This window comes from Toxotes jaculatrix, chromosome 15, assembly GCF_017976425.1.
Source record: "Toxotes jaculatrix isolate fToxJac2 chromosome 15, fToxJac2.pri, whole genome shotgun sequence".
Classification (NCBI taxonomy): Eukaryota; Metazoa; Chordata; class Actinopteri; family Toxotidae; genus Toxotes; species Toxotes jaculatrix.
In genome coordinates this window covers 9,182,494-9,196,475 of record NC_054408.1, presented here as the reverse complement: position 1 = coordinate 9,196,475, position 13,982 = coordinate 9,182,494, and the positions used below count along the sequence as shown (strand labels likewise).

General features: G+C 41.3%; 2 protein-coding genes across 2 annotated transcripts; one reads left to right on the top strand and one right to left on the bottom strand.

Annotated features, from left to right (window-relative positions):
* Positions 1-907: 907 nt before the first annotated feature.
* Positions 908-10,238, top strand: xk (X-linked Kx blood group (McLeod syndrome)). The gene is made up of 3 exons (XM_041057560.1): positions 908-1,401; positions 6,384-6,646; positions 7,860-10,238. The coding sequence occupies exons 1-3, from the start codon at positions 1,157-1,159 to the stop codon at positions 8,795-8,797; spliced, it is 1,446 nt and encodes a 481-aa protein (XP_040913494.1). The 5' UTR covers positions 908-1,156; the 3' UTR covers positions 8,798-10,238.
* A 77-nt stretch (positions 10,239-10,315) lies between these two features.
* On the bottom strand, positions 10,316-12,502 carry LOC121194609 (dynein light chain Tctex-type 3-like). The gene is made up of 5 exons (XM_041057561.1): positions 12,386-12,502; positions 11,751-11,792; positions 11,532-11,655; positions 11,352-11,429; positions 10,316-11,004 (listed from the first exon to the last, which is right to left on the bottom strand). Exons 1-5 carry the CDS (start codon positions 12,410-12,412, stop codon positions 10,934-10,936), a joined length of 342 nt encoding a protein of 113 aa, XP_040913495.1. The 5' UTR covers positions 12,413-12,502; the 3' UTR covers positions 10,316-10,933.
* Positions 12,503-13,982: the final 1,480 nt, after the last annotated feature.

The following is a 13,982-nucleotide window of genomic DNA, read 5'->3' as shown; positions in this document are numbered from 1 at the left end:
TAATAGCAAACCAAAGCAGTTTCCCAATGCTAACTGTGCCTGTCGTGGATCGTTTATAAGCTGTGTATGTGTCTGCTGTTTTTGCATTTGCAGTCCAAGCTGTCCACAACAAAATCTGCTGGATTATTGTTATTAATAAAGTGTCCAGATGAAACAAAAAAACGAGATGGGTATTTATTTAAGTCTTCAAAGCGTTGAGAAGACCACACAGCCTGCCATAATGACAAACATAACACTTTTAATTTATATGAAAGCATATTTAAATCACTGCATCTTTCATAACCAATCATCTTTCACTGTATTACTGTATTTTGTTGTGATTTATATATTTAGTGGCGTTCTCGTCATGGTTTCATCTGCATTTTGACACAGAAGAGAAAGAAGAAAACATCAATTCAGCCAATCCTCATGAACACACAATACAGAATATCCCTCTGAATTTATGGCTCATAGGTCTAAACCAGAGGTGTCCAAACTGTTCCACAAAGGGCCATGTGGCTGCAGGCTTTTCTTCCGACCCATCAAGAGCACACAGTTTGAGCAATCAACTGTCTGAAGACTGATCAGTTGATTAAATGAGTCAAATCTGGTGTGCTGCCGCTTGGTTGGAAAAAAAAAAAAACCCGCAGCCACATGGCCCTTTGTGGAACAGTTTGGACACCTCTGGTCAAAACAAAGAGAAAAAAAATAGGTATGAAAGAAGAAGAAAAAAAGAAAATAAGGAACTGCTTCTACATTTGTCAGAGCAGACAAATTAGCAATAATTGAACATCCCCACGTGACAACCTTCACTTAAGCCTGTAGCAGATAGTTGTTGTCATCATGACTGGAGACGAACCAGGACCACTGTGGAAGTGTTATTTTAACGTTATCCTGTGTCATGCTGTCCTGTTTGCACATTCACAAAAACTACATGACTGTCTGCAGGGCTTCGGTGCGCACTGGAGAGCGCAGCGCCTCCTGCGTCTCTCCCTGGCACAACACTTGGCTGTGAAAACATCCGTGCATCTCTCCAATCGCAGCGGAGCTGCTGCTGCGACTGCCTCCGACGATAACACCGTCCCGTGTAGAGGGCGACTGACAGACTGCTCGCCGGTAAAGGTATGGATAAACGGACCCTGAGCGCCGCATTCCCCAAATGGCGGTGTGAGTGAGGATGCGACTCCCCAGTTCCATCTTTGTGTCGGTGTCTCTGTTCACGGCCGAGACCACGGCAGCGCTCTACCTCAGCTCCACGTACCGCTCCGCCGGAGACCAAATCTGGCAGGGGCTCACGCTCCTCTTCACGCTCGTACCGTCCGTGCTCGTGCAGCTGACCCTCACCTTCATCCATCGGGACCTGAGCAGGGACAGACCTCTCATTCTGCTGCTGCATATCCTGCAGCTCGGACCCATCGTCAGGTCAGTGGTGACTTGTTTATTTTCCTGTTTCACTATCGGTTGGCCCGCACAGGAGCTCCTGGAGAGCGTTGTGGTCTTAATCTCGCCGGTGCCAGGCCACAAAATGTCTATTATTACCCACAGGTGTCGGGTCCGGGGATGATTTTTCTCATTAAAAACATGTCCGGCCTTGTCTGCACATAAGCTGCTTACTGATTGTTTGATGAATATATTGCGCACACGCTGTTGTTTTCATTTTCCCCCGGCCTTTTGTCTCTGACAGGAGGCATGCATGCTGTTGCCATGCATGTATGTCTGTGCCATTTAGTTCGGAAATAAAAAGGCTGATCAATACTCCCACTGCTCATCGATATGTTTTGTATACCCACACAGCTGCCGATCTGCTCAGCCACCACTGTCAAAGTACTTTCAGTAAGATCTCCTCCTCCTCCTCACAGTTTGATCATCTTCAGGCATGATCTCACAAGGCCAAGCTGTGTCTGATTTATTCATGACTGCTCTGTCTAAAAGGACATAAACTCACACACCGTGAAGCCCTGCTGGAGCACAGGAAGAAGCTGACTTACAAACATGCTGTGGTTGTTACACTCTGATGGAGGAACCTTTAAACATCTGCACACTAGAGCTTTAAACCATAATAGGCCTGGTCTTTCCCAGTGTAAGCCCTACTCTGGTCTGGCTGGACCATCTGCCTCTGCTATAGGAATCTGAGCCTAATCCTGCTTCTAGAAAACCTCCCTACTGTCCACACAGATACAGCACTGTTATCAAATACAGAATCAGCAGAAGATCAGACTGTTGTGATATGAGAACCCCTTCATCCCCTGAATAATGGAAACCTGAGCTGAAACAGTTTGTCCATTAATGCAGTGACAGAAAAGTCTGATTTATTCTAAAAGAGAAGTATTGGATGATTTCCAGTTTCTCAAATGTGTTTCTTGTTTTACACCATAGTAAACTAAATCTCTTTCAGTTTCAGGTTGTTAGTTGGACAAAGTGCTATTTGAAGGCATTGATTTGGCATTTTTCCAAATAATTAATGGATTGATAAAGAAAATTATCATCACATTAATCAGTGAGGAAAACAGTTGTTTGTAGTTGCCCTGAAACACATAGTCAGTAGATTGACAGACAATTCATCAACAACTTTTATGATAATGTTGTTTTTGTCCATTTGAAAAAGTTACCACTGGTTATCACTGGGCAGCAAGTGGATGTATAAAAGTGTTGTCCTGCTTTTCTCTGTTTCATCCCATTGTAGATGAAGTGTCTTTGGAGTTTAAACTTGTTTGGACAAGCAATTTGGAGACGTCTCTTTGAGCTTTAACAAATTGTGAAGAGCATTTTTCACAAATTTCTGATATTTTATTGCCCAAACTATTAGCTGATTAATCTGCCATTGAGAAGTCTTTATAATGAAAATAATTGTTAGTTGCAGCTACACACATAAGTATGACTTTTCATTGTTCAGCTTGTGAATGTAAACAGTCGACTTAGCCTTTGATACAGACAGTTTTGTTGATTTCCCAGCAGTGGCCTCTGTGGTTCTGACCCTGTCTGGCTTGATTGCACCTCGAGCGTGCATTCAAATGATTACTGTTCAGACTTCAACTTCTTTCCTCAGTGAAGAGCAAATCTAAGAATAGCACATGTGCCTGCTGGCTCCTTATCTCTGACAACACAACCAGAGGGGGGAATGTCCGCCTCTACCGCCGGCAGCGAAGCACCACTTCCTCTTCTCAGTGTCATCTGCTCAAAACAACACTTTTAATATCTTCAACAGAGACTTAATCATTTTCTGTCAGTGTAGCACTGACGCATTCATCAGTTTGTTGTTTATTTTCTTCTTTCTTTTCTAATTACCAAGCCTACTCTTAATTCTTCATGACTGGGCATTGTGTGCTCACTTCGTCCTCTGCTCCAAAATGTGTTTTACTTGCTGTTGCTTATTATTCTCTTGGTGGGCAACTCTGACGTCTCATCTTTTAAAGTGATGTAGTCAGGTACTTCGCAAATAACTTTCTGTTTAACAAACCAGAACACTGAGCTGGAAGACACTAAAAGGCTTCACAATCTGAGATTATTTGTGAGTTTGTCACCATGAGCGACTTCTTTCACATACTGTACAAGTAGTAGTCTGATTGATTTGTATTATTAGAAACAAAATTTCGATTATTGATGCGTTAAGATTATTTTGTCAAAATCTGCTTTGCGAGCTTTGAGTGATTTTGATATATATCAAAAGCAGCTCAAAGACAACCTTCACAGTTTTGTTTATTCATATTCTCTAATCAAGTCAGTGTTGTGTTCACTGTGTGCGCCTCTCTGATGTAGTTCAGACTGATAAACAGTCTGCCCCTCAGCACCCCTGTGGCTTAAATCCCCCTGCCGTGCTGTTTTATTGGCACTGTGCATCAGTGCTGCTTTACCAACACAGCACTGCCTCGACCTCTGGCTCTTTGCCCACATCTGCACTCAAGTGTTTTTTGTATCTCACTAGCTGATGACTGACTGTGACTCTCACTGTTACTGACAGATCTTTAGACATTGATAATGACAGAAAGCTTAAGGCTCGTTTATGTGTACAAATAGACATTGATGCTGATGGTAAAATTTACTCTGGCCTCTGAAGCCAAGCCCCAGCTTGTCATTGTTTGTTACTTTACACTGAATTCATGCTGAAACTATGAACTGAGAAGTATTCATATGTTTTTTTTTAAATCTGAAACAATTTATTAATTGATTAGTCACAAGAGACAGCAACAATTTTGTTGACAATTATTCTTTGCTATTTTCTGACCAAACCATTAACTGATTGATGAAAATAATTGTAAGTTTCAGATCTGAATAGTTTCATTTTTTCTGTGAAGTACAACAGAATGCAAAAGAGAGACCAGAAGTAAATAAATAAAAACACAGCCCTGCCCTGTAAGCCACCGTAGACTGTTCATCTGAGGACAGTCTGGAGGACGTCTTTCAGAAAAACCACTAAGAGGAACTACAATTTCATAAAGTTATCTAACTTATCCTTTAGGCCTGATTATTTCCAGGGTACATGACAATTATTTGGCTAAAGCTTTACTGAGGGTGTTTCATAAGATAAGATAAGATAAAAATTTAATAGTCCTGCAATGGGGAAATTACACCGTTGCAGCAGCAAAGAGCAGATACAATAGGGTACAGGCACTCAGAATATACAGATAAGATCAAAAAATATAAAGACGAAAATATAAAGAAGAAAAATGTACTTATTAGAGGAAAATAATAATAAATACTATAAACAGAATGACCAAAGTGACCTTGTGCATGTTCATATGCTTTTCAATGCTTGAGTGAAATTGACTCTGCTCTACAGAGACATTCACATTTTTCAGGTCAGCGTTTGAATAATATTCTCATGTCCATATTTACATTAAAAGTGTTGCAATCATTCCTCCTGTCTATACTGACCATCAAAAGATTTCTTCCAGGGTAAGAGATGGGGGATAAAATCCACAGTCCTCACTCTGTTGGAAGATGTCTTCCAAAGTTAACATGAGGCTTCACAGTCTGAGTTACACAAATTAAGTGCACATCGTAAGTGATTGTATTTTTAGTACAGCACAATGCTCCTTCTTTATTACTCTCACTTGGCCACACCTCAACATAGAAACACTGTGGGATTTCATACTGAAAAGACTGTGAATTTGGAACAGACAAATTTGACAAATGTAGGATGCTGAAGCCTGACGTTAGATTCATCTGGACTTTAGAAGGAATTTTTGCAGGATAAAAGCCGTGGAATTTTTTTTGCCCTGCCATTTACATTAGAATTGCTTTAGGAAGGGGTCTCTTAATGGCTCATATGAATACGAGTAAGGATTACAGTGAGGATTAAGTCTCTCAGTGTATATACGAGTGCATGTGAGTATTGTAACGAGACTGACTTGAGAAAATATGAATCTACTTTTTGAGCAAAAAACGTTTTTTGTTTTTTTTTTTGGGCCAAAAGAAATCATCAATCCAGTATGGGATCCGGTTACACTATTGTGCCTATAATGATTATATTTTTTTAATTGTGAAAAAAAAAAATCCTCCAGATAGTCGACATACTTGCAGTAGATGATAACAAGATGGAAGTTGTGTTTTGCATTACTTTCAGGAGAATGACACACTGCTGACGCTGACACATCCAGGAAATGCTGTTAAATTTCCTTTTAGCATTGTAGATTAAGTGATAGGTCATCAACACTGCATACTGCTTATGACTAAATACGTGCAAAACGAATGACATTCCCATCAGCCTCATCTGCCGTTTGTGTTTAGCAATACTTTAAGTGTTGCATGATGAGGCTGATGTTGAAAACCAGGGGCAGCAGAAAGTGATGTTCCACTGGTTGAAATGATCACATAATTAGACTAAAATAAGAAGCTGTACAAACTCTATAAATAAGTTTTTGTCTGATGATGAACAAACTGTTATCAATAAGTGATGCACATAAAAAAGTTCAAGTAATGTCAAGACTGTTTCTGCTGCCAAAGCAGAGGGGAGAGGAGAGAGGAGGAGAAAAGTAGTGCATGCCCAATGATCTGAGTCAATCTGAGTAAAACGTTGCATTTTTAATCATGGGAAATATTTAACAGCGTGTGGATTATTTTTTTTATGAAAGACATGGTTTAGTTTTTATCTTCAGTTATCACTGTGGACTCTTGTGTTTTGTAATTTATCAGTTTTTCTGTTTCTTTATTAGTTGGTGTATTCGAATGTGTTTTTTAATTCTTTGTTAATGTGAATGTGAATATGTGTGTAGACACCAGCAAGATAATCCTCTGTTTCAGTGAAGCGAATGGAAATCCTAATAAATTAAATTAATAGAATAATTGAAAGATTAATTGATGATAAAAAGGTATCTGCAGCCCGTCACTGAGTTCCTCTGAACAACAAAACAGAACAGTCTGCTGCTCCTCATGATCTCTGCTCCACTGCTGTTGTTGTACTGCAGGTGTTTGGAGGCGTTTTGTATCTATGGCAGTGTGGGCCGAGTGGAGGAGCCTTATGTCAGCATCACCAGGAAGAAGCAGATGCCCCGCGGGGGTCAGTCTGAGGAGGTGGAGCGGCAGGTGGGGCAGGCGGAGGGGAAACTGTTTACACACCGAGCAGCCTTCGCCCGCACCTCTGTCATTCAGGCCTTCCTGGGATCGGCACCCCAGCTCACCCTGCAGCTCTACATCTGCGTCCTGCAGCAGGGGGTGTCCATCGGTAGAGGTGAGGAAGTGGGGTGGAGGGTGTGCGTGTACTGTAAGTGTGTTTGTGCCTGTCACCAGTCCACAGCTCCACTGTGACGTGGACTGATCAGCTAAGTGCCATATTGAAAATAAGAGGATGGTGTTTTCATGAGTCAAAGTGGCGTTATGTAACTCTGGTATAGAGGATGGAAAATGGTGATTCTCTCTGCCAATTGGTGCAGATCTGGGGTCAGCCTGTCCAACTGTGTGTGTGTGTGTGTGTGTGTGGGAGCCCGTATTTCTGTTCCTGAGAGAGATTTAGTAAAAAGGTTCACACAGTCAAACTAGGACATCTGCTGTAAATAAATGAGGTTATAAATACAGTACAGTGGTTAGTGGTATTTCCACCTGCTGGTGGGCTGACACATCTATTTTACGCTTACTGATTTCACAGCCGGTATGTGATGGAGGGATAGGTTCACAATTTTCAAGTGTATGTACATTAAAACATCTTTTTTGCTTGGTGTAGTTACTCTTCTTAAGTATTCACCCCTGTGGATGTTTTCCCCTTTTATTGCTTTTATAAATGCAAAAAACTCTTTAATGTCAAAGTGAAAACAGATTTCTACAAAGTAATGTCAATTAATTAAAAATATATAATGTAAAATAAGTGATTCCATAAATGTTCACTCCCTTTAAAGTGACTGACCTCAACAGAGGTCCAGCCAATTCATGCTAGTCGTCTCACAGTTAGTGAAATGGAGATCACCTGAGGGCAGTGAGTGTGTCTGAAGTGATTGTAGCATAAAGACACCTGTGTCTGGAAGGTCCAGTCACTGGTTAATCAGTATTCCTGGCTACAGTTACACCATGAAGACAAAAGAATACTCCATATGCAGCTCTGAGAAAAGGTTAGTTAAAACATCAGGGATGGATAAAAAAAAAAAAAAAAAAAATTCCAAGTCACTGAATATCCCCTGGAGTTCAGTTAGATCGATCATTAAAAATGGAAAGAAAATAGCACAATAAAAGGGGAAACACATCCAAGGGGGTGAACACTTTTTTATAGGCATTGTATATCATGAATATTGTTCCTGACAGCTTTATATTAATATTAATATTAACATTGACTAGATGAGAAGTCAAACTTGTAACTGAGTTTGTGCTGATAAAAGGACGCCTGTGGGTAAGGACTCATGAAGCTAGGCTTGAAAAATGTTAACCTGTATCTTCACGTTTCTGTCTTTTTCCAGGCACTCTGATGGTGATCTCCCTCCTGTCCATTGTGTATGGAGCTCTGCGCTGCAACATCCTGGCCATTAAGATCAAATATGACGACTATGAAGTGGACGTCCGGCCCATGGCTTATCTGTGCATTTTCCTGTGGAGGAGCTTTGAGATTGCCACCCGCGTGGTGGTCCTGGTTCTGTTCAGCTCCGTGCTGCAGTTCTGGGTCCTGCCCGTGGTTCTGCTGAATTTCCTCATTTTCTTCCTCTACCCCTGGATCCTTTTCTGGCAGAGCCACTCACCGTTCCCTGAGAATATAGAAAAAACTCTGACCCGGGTGGGAACCACCATCGTGCTTTGCATGCTCACCTTCCTCTATGCGGGCATCAACATGTTCTGCTGGTCAGCCGTGCAGGTGAAACTCAATGACCCAGACCTCATCAATAAGTCCCAGAACTGGTATCGCATGGCTGTGTACTACATGTTACGTTTTGTGGAGAACGCCTCGCTGCTCCTGCTGTGGTACATCTATAAAACGGACTTCTACAAGTTCATCTGTGCACCTCTGCTGGTGCTGCAGCTGCTAGTTGCCTACGCCATCGCCATCTTCTTTATGCTGGTCTTCTACCAGTTCTGCCACCCGTGTCGGAGGCTCTTCTCATCCAGCATGACCCAGGGCCTCTGGAATTGCTCGTCTCTTCTCTGTCTGATGTGCAACTCTACTTCTCCACAGAACAGGCCGATGGGAAAGGCCGTCCTGGAGCCACCGAGCCCCTCCGCGTACAAAGAGGCCTCCAATGACCGAGCCCATGACACAGCCAGTGACACCACAGACGACATGCCTAACGACACAACGTATGACATGCTCAACGACACAATCTATGACATTCCTAATGAAATAGGCAATAATACAGGAGGTGGAATCAATGGCGACATTAGCCAGAGTGTATCCTGCAGTGCTTAAAGCATCACAATTAACTGCTTGATGTGCCATTCAGAGGAGCCACTCTGACACCTACCATACCCCCTGTAACCTCTTAAGTGCCACATGGATCCCTCTGTGAGTTGAGTTTACATTTTAAGTCTCACACAGTATATACATCTCAACTCTGTTTGCTACCATAAGCCTGTTACTCCTATGTGAAGCAAACATGGTCTTAACTAGAGGTCAGTCCCGGCTGCAGACACACACAGTGTCCACTCATGTTAATCAGAGGACACTGCAGAGGTGGTGCTCACCCACCTCATCAACCACCACCCTGACCTGTCATCCTGTAGCCTTTAATACAAATAAAAATCCATGCCATGGACACCAGGATTGCTTTTTTTTTTTTTTTTTTTTTTTTTTTTAGGTTTAGAGACTTTGTCCACTGATATGCTGCATTACTGATCACAAGGAGCCATGCAACTGAATTGATTGTATTTAGTATTTCTCTCTGGCATGGAGGTGTGCATGTGTGGAGCCTCAAATGAGGCGTAACTATTATTCTCCTTGGGGGGGGGGGTGAGTGTTTGTACAGTTTTTTTTTCTGAACCTCCTGCTAGTTTTACGGCTGCAAGCAATCAGCTTTTTTACTCCTCAATAAGAGCTTTATCATTATACTACGCACTGCTTCTGTGGTGTATTTGTGCTTGTCGATGAGGCGTGAACCTCCACACGTTGTTAAAGAACCCGTCCGATCACCAAACACGTTACTGTAAAGCACGCACATCTCAGAGCATAATGTTTTTGCACGTTTACAAAAAGCATTGAAGTGGCTTCGCTGAGCAGCAAACCGCTGTCGTGATGTGAAATGCTTTTGTTTGGATGTATTTGCGTTATTCAAATTCATGCCTGTTACGTCTCTCAGCTCTGTGTTTGTATGTCTCATCAGTTAGACTATTTATACCGAGTGCACACGAATTGATATCTCATTGAGAAATGTTTGGAAATTAACTAGTATTTTTGCTTTTTTAAAAAAAAAAAAAAACTTTAATGTATAATTGTGTGTATGTGTGCAAGGGAATGTCAGTGTTTGTTTTTTGCACAAACTCCTTTTTGCAATGTATCTGCAGAGGGATGGCAACCTTGGAAATCACATGAATGCTCCTGGTATTTAAATAAGACAAGCAGCCTCTGAAGCCAAAAAAATATGAAAAACCTATAGTACACATCAAACCTTCTCATACATAACAAGATAAAATGCATTTAAAACATGAAATCCTAATTAAAAAATGAAAATAAATTTATATTTATATGTGAAAATTGTGTGTATCCTTTTCTTTTTAGCTGTGGAACACTTGTTCCCTATGATGCTATGCTAACCTCTAGTGGGTGAAAGCCCAAACTGCGCCTGCTTAACAAATCCCTATTTGTTGAATACTTGATGACTCCACTGTTCACGTTCAGACAAATTAATGATACAGATTTAATAAAGTCAACATACAGTTTAATAGTAAAATTCCAGGATTTCTGCAGGAAAGGTCTAAGAAAAAAAAAAAAAAAAAAAAAAAAAAGCGCCTTGATGAGTTGATGGGGCTGACCATTAAATGACTCCATCCTGGAAATACACTCTCTTATCTGCACAGATACAGATCAACATGAATATTAAGAATATTAGTGCAAACTAGCAGAAACACTTTAAATTAGTAATCAGGCATCTACTAAAACATGACTACTTGTCTTAATAAATAGGAAGCCTTCCTCTACAACAACAGTTCAGTCCTGTTAATTTGGGAATGTAATAAAAACAAAGAATTGATGGATCACAACATTTAGTGTTCACTTCTCAAGACTCAAAACAAGAATTATACTCTAATATAATACTAATATAATACTTTTTTACCCACAGTACTCCACCAGGCTTGCACTCTGACCATGACTCTGGTCCCATCGAAGCAACATTTTCTTTCAGTCAAACCCGCCTGTGAATGCAGGCTGTAGACTCACAAACCACAACTCTTATTCTGAAGTTATGTTTTTCCTGCTTGGAGGGGGAGAAATAAGCTACTTGTACGTTAACTTCCACCAGAGGATCCTTGGTCATGGTGCCATTTAAAGCGCAGCTTCAGACATGAACGGTGTGAGAAGAAAAGAGCAGTGCACAGGTCTGTGCAGCGGTCACAGCGCCACAGCAAACACACTGACCACACAGTACATGGTGCGATTCTCCCACCTGACTGTGCAGCTTCCTGAAAGAGACAAGCAGCAGGAGAAATTACTCTGCAGTCTACTAGAAATTTCTTTTTTTCTTTTTTTCTGGTAAAAGGTTCAGGCTTTACTGCTTTTCTAAGGTTAATGTCTTTATAAACTGATTAACTTTGGGCTTTGGACTGAAAACCCTAAAGACACTCTAAAGAGACTTGTACACTGGGACCGACATTTACTAATTTCTGATATTTTATAGACTTCAAAAATGAATTAATAAAATAACTGACATATTTATCATTGATGACAATAATCAGGCCGTCAAATAAGCAAACCGACACAGGTGAAAACATAACTTCCTTGGTGGAGGTAATTATATGTTGTCTCTCACCGTCAGTGGCAGTGTCCCAGTAGCAGGAGTTGGCTGTGTGGAGACCAGCACCGCTCTTCTGCATGATGGTACAGTTTACTACAAAACACCAGAGACAAGTGTCACTCAGTTACACGTTTACCTTCACATACAAGTTCTACATGTCTGCATGATATTCTTTATGGTAGGTAGCTGGCTCACCTATGTATTTGAACGGCCGTCCCTGTTTCACCAGGTGAGTCAGCGAATGCTCCACTATACTGGCCGTCCACTGGTTTACTTTACTCAGATTATAATCTGTTCCACCAATGACGCCTTCAATGCACTGAGACAAAAACACAATCATGAACACTGCCATCACGTGACAGTGTGGATTTATATTAAAATACAGTTACAGTGTCTCCTGGGATTTAAAGTTACCTCTTTAACCGAGACAGTGGCCTCATCAGAATTGAAGACAACCTGCAGGAAAGTGAATTGGAGAGTCAGGGGCATCTGTGTTGTTTTATTCAAGTTTTTTGCACAAAGAAACCACCTTACAGACTGAATTATTCTCCATTACCCTCAATTTAAGCATTATGTGTCATTTTAAGATGCCAAGTTCAATAAATTCCTCACATCAAAGAATCTATTCTCCTACTTAATGTCAAACGGATGTTTAGGAATAACATAACAGCTGCCGTGTCTTGTAATTGAATATTTCACGGTAAACTATCCATAACCTGAAGTGTCCCATGAACCTGAACCCGACACTGATTTATCGCTTCATTCATCAGCCTATTTAATCAACTTAGTATACTGAGTGACACATACAGGACCCCACAGTTTATGTAACTGTAACTGAGACTGACAGGGTCGATTTCCCATGTACCTGCTAATAAAATATTCTGCTAATAATATAAATATAAACGCGATGATCTGACCACACCCCGAGAGTAGTACCGCTAGCTTCAGCCAGCTGCTTTACGCTAGCTAGCTACAAAACGTCTTTCGCAGGAATGACAGAGGACGTTTGGACACTAAGTTCAATCAGAAGCAATAATAAATAGTTTCACCTCTTCTCCAGAGTTATACTCCTCCATCCTTAGTGCCACGGATATAGCAGTCTATTCCCTTTTCTCTGTCTGCGATTCACTTATTGTTGCTGTGCGGTTCCGGTCTCTCGCAGACAACGACCACAGAAAAGACAACTCCTCTCCTGCTGAGGAAGATCACCGTGTTAAAATGTCGCCTCTCCGTGGCTGAATCCACACATCACCGAACCGGGCTGGGATCAGCATCACAGGGCGTCTCACTCACACATCTACTAAAAAATATACTTATATTCTAATAAACTTATTATATATCAGGCAGAAAAATGGATGAGTTTCTGGACGGACCACAAAAGTGGGGGGGGGGGTCTGACAAAACAGAAAGTGACTACAGAAACACAAAATGACCACCGTCAAATAAAACGGATGCAAAATAGCCATAAAATAATGCAAAACAACCACAAAAACAGGCACAAAGTGTCCAAAGAGACACGAAATGACCACAAAGAGATGCAAAAGAACTACAACTAGAAACAGAAAGACAAAAAACAGAAATTGGTGATTTGCAGCTATGTAAAAGTTGTGGGGGGCCTGTCCCTGGGCAAGGGCCCATTGTCTTCTAATCCTTTCACAAGTTGAAGCAAGGCTGGATTGTCAACCAGGGAAGGCAGGCAATTGCCCAGAGGCCCTGAGAGCCCCCAGGTTCACTCAATATCATGTGGGTCATGTTTTTACCCAGTAGGTTAATCCAGCCATGGGTTGAAGGCTCAGTGCAGACTGTCAGAAAAGCTGTGGTCCTCACTGTTCATAAAAACCCAGAGTGTGTGCTGTGTAAACAACAAATTGAACTCTCCTCTGTAAACCGTCTAATTATGGGTTGGGCTCAGGCTTCCACTGTAATCATAAAACGGAAAAGGACGCTCATAATATTTGGAAATGGTAAATTTGCTGTCTAATTGCATAATACAAAGCAAATAAACAATTCCCCTGCAGGAAATCGCAGGAGTGGTGCAGTGTGCTGTGCTGTCCCATTCATTGTCCGTACTGTTACTGTAAAGCAGAAACCAAAATACAGTATATTCATGACCTTTGTAAATGAAAGAATGATAAACAAGACGGTGGGAGAAGAAGATAGGGAGTGTAGGGCGGATAGAAAAGGGTCCAATTCACAGAGGAGAGAGGAATGATAAAAATGGGCTAGTATGGAAAATCACTGTATGAAGGAAAGAAGGGAGGGTAGAGGAAGGATACAGAAAGGATGGATAGATGAGGATGGGGGCACAGAGCGGTTAGGAAAGGGAGGAAAAGATAGATAAAAATGAGTAGGAGATCTTTAGAGCAGGGGCGGAGCCAGACATTGTGAACATCCGGGGATAAGCCCTGAGGGGGGTCTGGGGGTCCTCCCCCAGAACATTTTGAATTTCTTAAATGCAATTTCGTGCATTCTAGTCCATTTTAGGGTGACCTGCTGGACATTGGCAAATCCTAAATCCCTTCTGATTCATATCCTACATTTTCAGTTGCAGTGCCTGCCCAAGATAATACTATATAAAGGAAAGAAACTTTATCAAATTTTTTATGTAAACTACAATAGCAAAATTGAGACTTATAAATGTGAGAC

What these genes read in the sequence shown, in the direction of transcription:
- xk (XM_041057560.1), top strand. Translation starts at nt 1,157, where the DNA reads ATGCGACTCCCCAGTTCCATCTTTGTGTCGGTGTCTCTGTTCACGGCC. An exon ending in CAGCTCGGACCCATCGTCAG is followed by an intron (nt 1,402 to 6,383) that starts GTCAGTGGTGAC and finishes GTTGTACTGCAG; the next exon opens with GTGTTTGGAGGCGTTTTGTA. An exon ending in GGGGGTGTCCATCGGTAGAG is followed by an intron (nt 6,647 to 7,859) that starts GTGAGGAAGTGG and finishes GTCTTTTTCCAG; the next exon opens with GCACTCTGATGGTGATCTCC.
- LOC121194609 (XM_041057561.1), bottom strand. Translation starts at nt 12,412, where the DNA reads ATGGAGGAGTATAACTCTGGAGAAGAG. An exon ending in AGTATAACTCTGGAGAAGAG is followed by an intron (nt 11,793 to 12,385) that starts GTGAAACTATTT and finishes ACTTTCCTGCAG; the next exon opens with GTTGTCTTCAATTCTGATGA. An exon ending in CTGGGACACTGCCACTGACG is followed by an intron (nt 11,005 to 11,351) that starts GTGAGAGACAAC and finishes TGTCTCTTTCAG; the next exon opens with GAAGCTGCACAGTCAGGTGG.